Source organism: Leptinotarsa decemlineata, unplaced genomic scaffold (assembly GCF_025532065.1).
Source record: "Leptinotarsa decemlineata unplaced genomic scaffold, Ldec_3_MD MMD2_P_RNA_scaffold_6, whole genome shotgun sequence".
Classification (NCBI taxonomy): domain Eukaryota; kingdom Metazoa; phylum Arthropoda; class Insecta; order Coleoptera; family Chrysomelidae; genus Leptinotarsa; species Leptinotarsa decemlineata.
This window is the reverse complement of record NW_027412533.1, coordinates 949,711-961,921: the sequence shown is the minus strand read 5'-3', so window position 1 is coordinate 961,921 and position 12,211 is coordinate 949,711. Positions and strand designations below refer to the sequence as shown.

Here is a 12,211-nt window from a genome sequence, read left to right as displayed (position 1 = left end):
AGCTGAATTAATAGACAAAATTCTATTCCAAAAAGTCTACGCAAAAGCGAATCGAGACGTTTTTCCTATTGATAAGTTAGATAATCAAAATTATAGAGCTTTAACAAATTTTGGAAAAAACAGAAAAAGAGGCTTCATTTTTGAATAAACAAGATATTGAAATTGCATATGGAACAGGTAATACATTAGTTGAAAATAATAAAGATAAAAGATCTAAATTCGAGAAATCAGGAGTATAATATAAATTAAAGTGTGGAAATTGTTCTAAGGTGTATATTGGTCAATCTCAGAACATTTAGGAATCGTATCCAGGAACATCATATTTATGTAAATAAATATTATTATTGTATTAATATTATATTGTAGGTATTATTATTGGTGTAGAATTGATGTTATATGCTTTAGGTAATCATAATTGAAGATGTACCTTTGGTATACGGGGTGTTCCTTAAACACATGCATTTTCTGATGTACACAAATTTCTATTTTTTCAAACAGTGGCATCCCTACGGGTTTCGCATTGAATATTTTTGGGGAAAAAGTACTACGCCAATGCTTTCTTTTCAAAATAAAATCATTTTTAAAATCCTCATTTATTTTTGAGAAAATTTGATCTCCTGGTATTTCTTTATCCGACGCATGATTTTCACTCAAAAAAATAAAAATCGACAGAAAGCAAATTAAGAAATTAGATCAATTCTAAAATGAATGAGAATCTGAAAATTGCTTCATAACGCATTACCAATTCCCTAATAATATTTGAAAACATAATCTGCAAAAAAATAAATTTTTCACAAAAACGAGTTTTATTTTCTTTTGTGACAGTAAGTCTAAACGAATAGCACAAATTTGTTAATTAGTAATAATACCAAAACTGATTATAAAAATTATTGGAAGTGGCCACCTGCACTTAGTATGCATGCTTCCGCCCTTCTACGCATGGAATTACGCACCCGTTCAAATATTCCCGGCGTATTTCGTATAGTTTCACACGAGGCAACTATTCGCTCTCTTAAATCTTCTAAAGTATTAACGGGAGTTTTATACACAAGAGTTTTAAGGTGACCCCATAAAAAAAATCTAAACTGTTGAGATCGGGAGATCTTGCTGGCCATTGCTGAGGTCCTCCGCGACCTATCCAACGATTAGGACAAACTGTATTTAAATGGTTTCGGACAATTACACTGAAATGAGCAGGGGCGCCATCGTGCATGTACCATATTCGATTCCTTAACGCAAGTGGCACATCTTCGATAAAGTGTAAATGAGAACGACCATCAAGGCGTCCTGGTAGAAAAAATGGGCCTATTAGATGATCACCTATAATTCCTGCCCATACATTAACCGAAAATTGGTGTTGGAAATGGGTTTCGGTTATTGCATGGGGATTTTCTTCAGCCCACACATGATTGTTATGGAAATTTTGAATGGCATTCCGAGAAAAATTTGCTTCGTCTGTGAACAAAATTTGTGTCTCAAACTGCGGATTTAGTGCAATACTTTGTAGATACCACTGACTGAAGTTCACACGCTGTGGAAAATCTCTGGGGAGTAATGCCTGCACTCTTGAAATATGGTATGGGTATAACAAAAAATCAACCAAAATACGCCAAACAATTTGATGACAAATATCCAGAGTTCTAGCGATCTTCCTCGTACTCGTCTCAGGGTGTTCCTCAATTTCTTGCAGCACCGCTTCCTCAATTTCAGGAGTTCTTACTACACGAGGTCTACCTTCCGGAGTCCCTTTCTTGAAACTACCAGTTTCCCCAAGTCGACGATGAATATTTGAAAAGGTTCGGCTATCTGGTAAGACACGATTAGGATATCTTTCCTGATAAATGCGCCTGGCTTCTGTTGCATTACCATCGGCAAGGCCATATACGTAATGCATTTGCGCCATTTCCGTATTCGTATAATTTACCATATTTACTGATATTCAGAAAAACAGCGGACTACCAAAATAACTTCAATAACACTTCAAAATCAATCAAAACGCGCTGTGACAGTTTTTAACACCAACACCTTACTTTAAACCAACATCAATATTAGCTACTGACGTTTGTACATACAGAGAATTCGTTTTTTATTGCTAAGGTGGGTACGCTGTTTTTTCTGCTTTTAATCTTTAAAAGAAATCACATATCGACAAACTCCATATTTCCAAGAGGTGCAGTGAATAAATTCTGCTACATTTATTCCAGGATAGCTAAATTTATGTTTTCAAAAATTATTAAGCGGTGCTGCGTTATGACGTAATTTTAATTGAGAACAGTGCATCTGACAACAAACAAATACCTTTTAGATCCCCAATTATTTTGCAACAAACCTGATCTCTTAGTTTGCTTTCAGTCGATGCACGATACCGCATCAGATTTTTAAGGAATTTATCCTTAAGTAAAGCGATTTTTAATTTTTTGAGCGAAAACCATGCGTCGGACAAAGAAAATCCAGCAAATCAAATGTGCTCAAAAATGTATGGAGATTTTGGAACATGGAACATATGTACCAAATACGACAAAGATGTCTACAAAATTATCTCAGTTATTATTAAAAAACTGATTATTTTAGAAAACTTTGCCACCTTGTATCTCAAAAGTTAAGGCGTTCAGGACATACCTCCATAGGACGTTTTTTCCTTAAAATGGGTCTAAGAATTACCTCCTTAAATATTAGCATGTGTTTAAGGAACACCCTGTATAAAAATTGTAGAGGTTTTAGATAATTTGATACAGTGAGTACCTATGTAGGTAGCCTCAATTGTGATTACTTGGGGTATATAAATGAGGTTTGTGGAGATCAAATCCTCTGGCATACTTTGTGAAATAGGTTTATTTCTAGGCCATTGTTGAAAAAGTAACTCTTGCACATTAGTGATAAATTTTTGGTGTTTTCATTCACATTGCCTCAAAATTTCTTATCAGGAAGAGTCGGTTAAACTGGATTGGCACTGTATTTATGATATTATTGAAAATTATTTTTTATAACACTACAGGGCTAGTTTCACCAGTAGTGTGTTTATATTTTAGAGCTTCAGCCAAAACTAGTATTTTAGACATGGGCGACTGATAGACCATTTTCGGGGTGATTGCCCCATCGGCATATACAATATATATTGACGGAGCTAAAGAAGTTTTACTTCAGTCAACCTTTTTTCTATGAATTATTCAATGGTAAACACGTAGCCTCAGGAAGTTATTTATTGTGTAGGTACAGTGTGTTATGTGTACGTTGAATTGACAACTCACTGGCCACCTAAATTATTCCACGGCTATTCCCAGTCCCGTCAGTCATATAAAACTTAGCATAATGAATTCTCAATTGACTAGACAAATTCTAATGAGATAACTATCCAGTTCACTGTACCGAATCGACCTTTCATAAGGTGATAAGTTTTTTCCATTGAATGTCATAGTCTAATGACGAGAAAGTTGATACGTGAGACGTTTGAGAAATGCCACTGCATCTCTAGCTTCGCATGGGGAATATTATAATGAGACTTGTCAGCCATCCAAAAGATATTTTCAACGCAATGAGAAGATTTTACGGTACATTTGAAAAACCCTTGAGTAAAAGTGATGGCGAGACTGAAACTGGTATTTTGTGTAAGTTTAGAAGACATTCTCAGTAACAAATAAAGTGATATTTAATCGATTCAGGATCTGTGAAATACCGAAAAATTTAAAACAAAGAAGTATCATTGAGAGATTGAACGTCAAAGTTCTATATTGACTACGTCAGTTTTGAAAATAAATTAAATTTAGACTTCACAAAGTCAGAAAAATACACAATTTGCGTTTAACGGTTTCCAGCGATTCAAATCCAACGTGAATCGCTCCTATCGCACAGGCACCGCTCTTAGAGCGCCTTAAGGATTTTCCTGTAGTGCTTGTGTTTTATCCTTGAAAAAAATGGTAGGAGAAAAATATTTCAAAGATATCTACTCAGACAACATCGTCAGTTATGTTGTGATGAGGGTAGAATTACAACTAACGGATGGTTTGACAGAAATATTCATTCTCACTGGCGACAAGAAAATTACTTCTTACGTAGAGCTACACATTTCCAAGAGATACATGGAGTTAATGTTTGGCTTGCTCTGCTATAATACACCAAGATTATAGTTCTCTTTTTTTTGAGACATTTTCGATGTGGGAATTATATTTGGAAATCTTGTTGGAGACTTTGGATTACTTTAGAAGACATCCTCAGTAATAAGATTTGATATTCATTCATTCCGTGTTAGGAATCACACATTAAAAAGTAAGACCTCGTTAATCCACAGCTCGCACAAGTTTCGCCTTCTGAGGGTTGTCGTTCGTAGGGGTGCGACAGCCGGTTAACGGAAAAACATATTTTAAACAGATTCAGCATCTGTGCAATACCGAAAAATTGAAAACAAAGAAGTATCATTAACCCTCTATTGTACACACCTTTTTAAACACTCCAAAAAAAGTTTTCTCTCAAAACATAGGCAGTTGATAGATATTACAAGAAACTAATTGAACAGGAACTCAAATTTTTATTTTAGTTTTTTCAAAAAATTTATGTATATCAAAATATACAATGTGCATATACATCATATAAATAGATACATACTTCGTTTTTATAGATGAAAATTTTGAAAACAATTTCTATCCGGTACGAAACAGAGGTAGCACAAGCATTTTGTGCATTTTACTTTTGTGATTTTTTGACATTTTCCATTTTTGCACCTTCCTGTTTTTTCTTCGTAATTGGGCCAGTGATCAGTCCTGTCTGTACGGCAATCTATATTTGGACGGAGAGAGGGAGCGGCGTGTCTTCTTAGCTGAGTCGGTGACGAGGTGCTGGATGAAGGACGACCTCTTTTCTTTATTTTTCCAGCCCAGCATAAACTCTGAGCCACATCAGCTTTGAAATCATACAATGAAAGCTGATTTTTCTTAGCTACCCCGCAGTCGTTACAGGCACGTCTGTAGAGGAGCCATCCAATTATTACACACATGTCCATCAAGTGAAAAAACAAACGCAAGTAATATTTCCTTGATCGGATTTTAGTTCGGTATAAGGCCAAGAGGGAATCTATCAAGTCAACACCTCCCATGAATTTGTTATATACTAAAATAACACTTGGACATTTTACATTTATATCTTGCTTGGTTTTGCGATCGAACCTTCTGACGGTAGTTTCGGGATAAGCACCTGCAAATGTACTGAGCAGAGTCACCACTTTATTGTCTTGCCATTTTACTAGTTTCAGTTGAATATTCCCATGAGTTGCAATCATTTCGGAATAGCTTCCTCTACCTTCTTTTTTCAATTCTTTGTCCGACGGTAAAAAACTTTTTGGAACCCGATTTGAACGCACGGTAGCCACACTGTGGATACCATTTCTAGCTAGTTCAATTTGTAATTCAGGGCTGCAGAACCAGTTATCGTAGAAAATTAGAAAATTTTGGTTTTTTGGTATACGTTCGGCCATACGAAGAACAACGTTGCTACTGGCGCTTACATCGGGTAAGTTTTTGGGCTGATCCATGGTTCCACAATACACTTCAAAATCATAGACAATGCCACTGGCACCTGCTAAGCAGAAAAGCTTATAACCCCATTTCTTTGGTTTTTTTGGATTATACTGTTTTAGCCCACTACGTCCTTTGTATGGGACAATTTGTTCGTCAACTGACAAATGTTGTTCAATTGGAATAGTTTTCATATTTTGTCTAATGCTCTCAACTACTTTTCTTATTTTGAATAAGCGATCAGGTTTATCCATAGGCAAGGTAGAATTATCGGCAAAGTGCAAATATTTTTTTATTTCCTCCCACCTACGTAAAGGCATTACTTCAGAAACTTGATGAATTCTACAAGCACTACTCCAGTATCTTCTAGTGCCAGGCACCCCGATAAGGGACATATAAAAGCACATTCCAATAAACTGTTCCAACTCTGTAGATGACACGGAAAAATAACGCTCAATATTGGTTTGGGCCGCATATAGATTGGTTTGATTAGCAATGTACTTCAGCAAATTTTGATCAACCAATCTTTGGAAATAATGCAGTGGTGTGTCCACAGATATCTCAGGCACTAACTGCGAGGCCCAAAGTGGTGTCGTAGACGGTTCCTGTTTGGATTTTTTCCATTGCAAATTTAGTTTATTTCCTTTGGCATTTGTCTCTTTAGCCTAAGCTGAAATGGTTTGTAGTAGAGTAGCTAGCGGAATATCATCGTCTTCACTGTTGCTCTCACTTTCTGATAGGCCATTTTCCCGTTGCTCTAGATCTTCTTGAGAAGTCGATTCTGCTTCACTGATATCTGCATATAGAGTAAAAAATAACACTCAGTAAAAAACTAACTTTTCTACAAAATATACAAACCTTCTGAGACATCCGGTATATAAATTTCATCTGCAACGCTATCATCGCTACTAAAGTCCTTTTCACTCTGAACATCAGGTAACAGCACGCGAACTGGCCGTCGACTCTTCCCGTAAAATGAATTTACATCGATTCCATCCATCTCCATCAGTCACGAAATAAATGTACACCGCAATGGAACACTGTATATTTGAACATACAATTACGTCATGGGCATCAAAACACTCCGCGATCCTCTAATCTCATTCAGCAACTTGTCACCGTACCGCACCTAGTCTGTACTGACACTCTATATTTTTGTCGCCGCGAAATTCGTGATAAAGCTACCCAGAATTCACACCGAATGTCGATTATTTTTTCTAACCTTGAAAACTCTGTGAACGTCAAACAACCAGATTATTGAAGAAGTCTCACTTAGTTCCGAACCCTACGCCAATGGCCGATTGGCGACGAACAGACATGTATAACTAATTATACAAAGACCTATTTCAGTTCAAACGCCATAAGAGGCTACAAAGCAACTTACAAGTTTATGTATATTTGAATATACATGGTACTATAGAGGGTTAAGATATTGCACACTGAGAGATTGCACATTGAGATATTGCATATTGAGAGACTGCACTTCACAAAGTGGCTTGGAATGCTGGACACCAAGATTATAGGTCTCTATTTTTTTGAAACATCTTTGATGGGGGAATTATATTTGGGATTCTTGTCGGAGACTCTAGTTGAGTTTTAAGAAGTTTTGGATAAGAAACATTGGTTCTATTGAATGGCCAGCACGTTCACCTGAAGTGTCTGGACTTTCCATTGTGGGGCTTCATTAGAGACAATGTACTAGGCTCAATTTTTGGAAATATCGATGAATTGAAAGGGAATAATAAGGAAGGAGGGCTTGCATGGCTATAACTCTACAGATGCTGGAAAATTGCCACAAAATACTATTGCAAGAGCAAATATGTATTTAAGGAACGGAAGACGGCAATTTGAACATTTAATGAGATATTGTGGACGACGTAGATGGTTAGGAGTATTTTGACATTAATTTTTTCTGTTAGTTGGTATATTATATGTTTTTCCGATATGTGGAGTTTATGTATAGCTTTGAGTTCTAGACCCAAAAAATATTGGTCCCTAATTTTTTTGGGGTATTGTGTGACCCAGAATTGTATGACCATGCATACAGTGATGATGAAAAAAACGTCGGAGAACACATGTATTGTATACATAACTGAATTTGATATTGAAGTGGCTTAAAACAATTAAGTTGATGATGAAATCTAATGAACGATATATCGTCAGATTAAAACAAAAATGAAACAGTATTGGAAGTTACTTCACTTTTTTATATCATTCAAAATGGTTGCGGTAGAGCCAAAAACGCCAATTCTAGTTTTTGGCGAATATTTCAAAACAACCACTGATATTATCGATCTTCTCAACTTCTGAGAGTTATTCGTATGGGGGCGACTGCTGATTAACGGAAAAACATATTCTAGTTCCACAAAATAGAAAACATTTGTCCAATTTAACCGACCTTGCGGATCTTACCGTTTCAGAGAAATTGCACAGGTTTTTGGTGTGTTTTACTTCAAATTTCTGCGCGGCATTGGGTGGGTTGTTTTTTCGTCGGGAATATGACACATATGCCTAGAAGTTTGTAAGTCTCGTAGGCAAGGGATTGGGGCTTGTTTGCCAGAACTTGGGCATTCCATATGCACCTCTCCGAAATATATACCGATTTTATTCTCACGAAGATGTGGAAGCAAATCTATTTTTTTGTGATCATAGCACCTAGACAAATGTTTTATTAATTTTTTCAAAAAAATACTTTGTATTACGTTCGCAACAAAATAGATTATTTGCATGTGAAATGAACTGCTGAATTCAAAAATAGGTGTTCCATTTGAAATTCCAAAGTTGGCATAATTTTCTGTTAAACTGGAAATGCTACAGAAAATATTTTTGATCCAGTCAACCCAAATTGTGATTCCATTTCAACATTGATAACAGAAGAGACAAAAAGTTATGAAACTGATAAGCTGAAAATTTTATGTTAGACGAAAGTCAAAGTAATAAATTCATCTAGCGAATTGTATTGTGATTGATTACCGTGTTGAGACAGAAGAAAGAAGAACTCTTCACTTTATCATTTACTTATTTTTTCTGAATCAAATGCTGAAAAAGTGTTCAGTTTTTCCGCACTACATTCGGAGCCACTGTTTTTAAGACTAGTTTGGATTCCTATTGATTTTGGTGAAGTTAACGATTCAACTGATTTGATTACAAGTGACTCATGTGATTTGAATGAATAAGGGATGGTCTCGGGATCTGCAGGGGAATGTTTCAACGAAAGTTCTTCTAAGGGCGCAGGAGTTCTTCCACTTACAAAATATTTATGCATTGCATCATTTTGATTGAAGTGAGTTTCCACCAAACTATTGAAATAGGAATTCCTTTCGGCGTTAATTTCGATCGTATCGATTTCGTCAGGTTTTGCAGATTTTTCAATTGTTTGTCTCTGTGGGATGAGTTCACCCAACATATCTGAAGATATATCATTTTCTCTGAAAGTCTCTAACGTATTCACTATGGCATCAACCGCTTCGCAAAGGTGGGTATAAACTATCAAATATTTTTCGTATCGTGAACCATCGTTGATTTTTCCAACCGATCCTTTCTTCTTTACACACGTTTTTTCTAACAATGTCGTGGTCGAACCTTCAGATTTCGGTGCGATGAAAAGATCGATATTTGAAAAAGGGTCGAAACCTTCTTTCACAGAGCATTCGGTTAAATTTTGTCTTATTGATGATTGGTCTTTCAATTTAGATTTCACTTTCTGTTTTTCATCGGCTGGTATCTTATTTTTTCCCTTTTTCGGCGTTTTGTTGAAGTAAGTTTCATACAATAATTCGGTATCTTCAGGTGGTATATTTTCTAGGTTTTTAGGTTTGGGGGTCACTGCAAAATCGGTTTTTTGTTCTGGAGGAGCACGTTTGGTCCTTTCTATCCATACGTCGTCAAACCGTTCGAAGATTAGTCTTTCAGGAAGTTCGCTTATCTCGGTTACCTTTTCGAAGTCATAGCAAGGGTAGTTAGTTTTAGCACTTTTGCAAGATATTCCATCAAGTTCTTCTAATGCAGTGCACATTTTGGAAATGTAGCGTCGAAAAATGAAAAAGACAGAGACGTACTTATTTCTTTGTTTATTGTCGATCATGGAAGGCCTCTCAAGGTTGGACAGGAGTATTTCCAGATTTTTGTAATTGGTTCCTAAAGGTTTATATTGAAGAGGTTCTTCCTCCATTCCATTACCTAATGATTTGGCCTTCATTTTATTGTCTGAAGAATAATTTTCAGGATTGTTCAGCTGCCGAAGTTTATTTTTTGCACTTATACACCTGTCTGTTAAATTTTTGAGGTATTCAAGTACGTCTCTTTTTCTAGTTACTGATTTAATTAAATCAATTGAATAGTTCCATTCGTCATCATCAGTTGATTCCTTCATGAGTGCGTAAAATTCTTTCAGTTTGCTAACAGTGGCTTTATTGTATAAATACTTAGTTCGTTTTTTTGCTCCATGAGTTTCCAGATTTGCACATTCGAAAAGTTCTTTTTCGGAAAACATGTAAGTTACTTCCGACGTTTCTTCCCACTTCAGATTATTCAATGCATCATTCAGTATTTCTTTGATCAATGTATTTCTGGTGTTGGTGTCCAACATTTGTCGAATATTTTCGGAATCTTCTTGAAAATTTCCCTCATATACAATGCCTTGTAGGGAAACTATGACTTTGTGACTTTCATCCCATATTTTCGGTAGAGTGGTGATTTCCCAGCTTTCATTGAAGTGCCCTGAAGTTTTCGGTTTGAACAAAATGGGCAGTTCAAACTCCCTCCCAGTCACAAGAAGTATTTCAGTATTTTCAAAGTAGAAAGGGGAAGCTGTTTTTTGGTTAGGAACTATGTCCCGAAATGTGCGGAATTTTTTGAATTCATTCCAGTAAAATCTTAGTGTTTTAAGGCCCTTGTTTTCAAATTTCAATATTTTCACTACCGGTGACTGCGGTATTTCGTCCAAATTGAAGATGAGCCGAATTTTCGTACTGCCATTACATAACCGGTGTTCATTTGACAGTACCGTACCATTTAAAATGAAGACTAATGCAGGAATCGAATAAACTTTGAATGATATTTGTGATATTTCTTTGGTTTTGAAATCGGTTTTGGGACGTGATATACATTGAGGAATAGTTTCTATAGGCGATGAACAGATTTCAGTAGGTATTCTTTTTCCTAGAATTATTAAATTAGTCTGATCGGGTCTATGAGGCTCTATAAAGCGGAGCTTTGAGTACATGTTTTCCAAATATCTCTGCCTATAGGAACCCTTTTGCCAACGATCATAAAGACTTCTTGTTCTTGGTAGCACGCTCTTTTCACCAAAAACGAATTGAGGGGTGGCAACATATTCTATGGAAGGAATTTCATTCCTATCTTCTTTTGATTTCACACTGAAGTAAATAGGGTTTCTATTACCGTCGCAATTATTGTTTTTTAACCCTTGTGGAAGATGCCAGAATTCGGGGTTTCCCCTTTGCTTATCGAAGTGAGTTGTAATCTGGCTATATGCAAAGACTAGCTTCTCCTCACGCACTCTTCTGATTTCTTCAGAAATGTTCATCAGTAGTTCCCCAGCGGGTTTTTTCAATATTTTGGTCAATCTGTCTTGAATCATTTTTCTCTCCCTCAACCATTTTTCCCAGTTTTTCAATGGATCAGTTCCACTTTTAAAACTACGTTTTTTCTTTTTGATCGATTTATAGCACTGACAAAAAGCACAACCGCTATTCATATTCTGATGCAGTCAAACTGACAAAATGTGACATGGATGTAGGTTTTATTCTAAAATTGTTGACGGCAATACACTTGAATATTTTTCTGAAAAATAACGATTGATTAGTTTATGAAAATATAAAAATTATGTTGTCATTTCGGTCATTTTTGAGCTCTAATTATGAAATTCTAAAAATAGTTATTTTCAAAATCTGTATATTGAATGAATTTTTTCAGTAACGTCAATAATGTCAGTACAATTTGTGAAGAAGTGTTTTTTAGTTGAAAATACGAGTATATAACTTTCGGCAGATATTTTGCAAACTACTTAAAACGAAAACTTCCACATCTCTACACACATGTGTGAACCATGTAATGCCATTGAATTTAAGGAGAAAGATATGATCATATGGAATGAAAAGTGTGAAATAAAGGATTGATAAATATAAAAATTAAAGATCTCGTACAAGGTATCAGTCTTCAGGAGGCGCTTTTATTGTTTTGTTCATGAAAGTTATACCTACTAAAATTCAATAACAATATTTTGTAACAAAAATTTTCTACGACATGTGCCTTTGCTTGGCAAATATATTTTTTTGAAACATTCATATTCATGAAATCTGCTGAGTGATCGAGTATAACTCTAAAGTGATCATAACACTTTATTTTTTTTATAAGATTTGCATAGTAGTTAGTTTGAGTACGATGATAATGAGTTTGAGTTTTTTTCTTCTAGTGTTTTACCCGTTATTTATAGGCAAGCGCCGTCGGCCCCCGTGGCCGGTACTGCCGCAACCGCTATGTCCCCGCATTTTTAATCTGTAATATCTTCGAAAATATTCATTTAAATTACATGCGGTAAAGGGCCATATTGATCTATGTTGAATGCACAATGTATTTAAGGTACTTAATTGGATAAGGATTAATGTTGTATTGTTCAAAATCTCTTCGTGAAAAAGTAAAGGATAAAAAGTTGTTATTGTGGGTTATCCATAAGGGATAGACAT

At 35.6% G+C, this 12,211-nt stretch overlaps 1 protein-coding gene across 1 annotated transcript; it reads right to left on the bottom strand.

Annotated features, from left to right (window-relative positions):
- Positions 1-8,500: 8,500 nt before the first annotated feature.
- LOC141480054 (uncharacterized) lies at positions 8,501-11,271 on the bottom strand. Its single transcript, XM_074169740.1, has one exon. It carries the CDS (start codon positions 11,221-11,223, stop codon positions 8,515-8,517), a length of 2,709 nt encoding a protein of 902 aa, XP_074025841.1. The 5' UTR covers positions 11,224-11,271; the 3' UTR covers positions 8,501-8,514.
- Between the last annotated feature and the right edge of the window lie 940 nt (positions 11,272-12,211).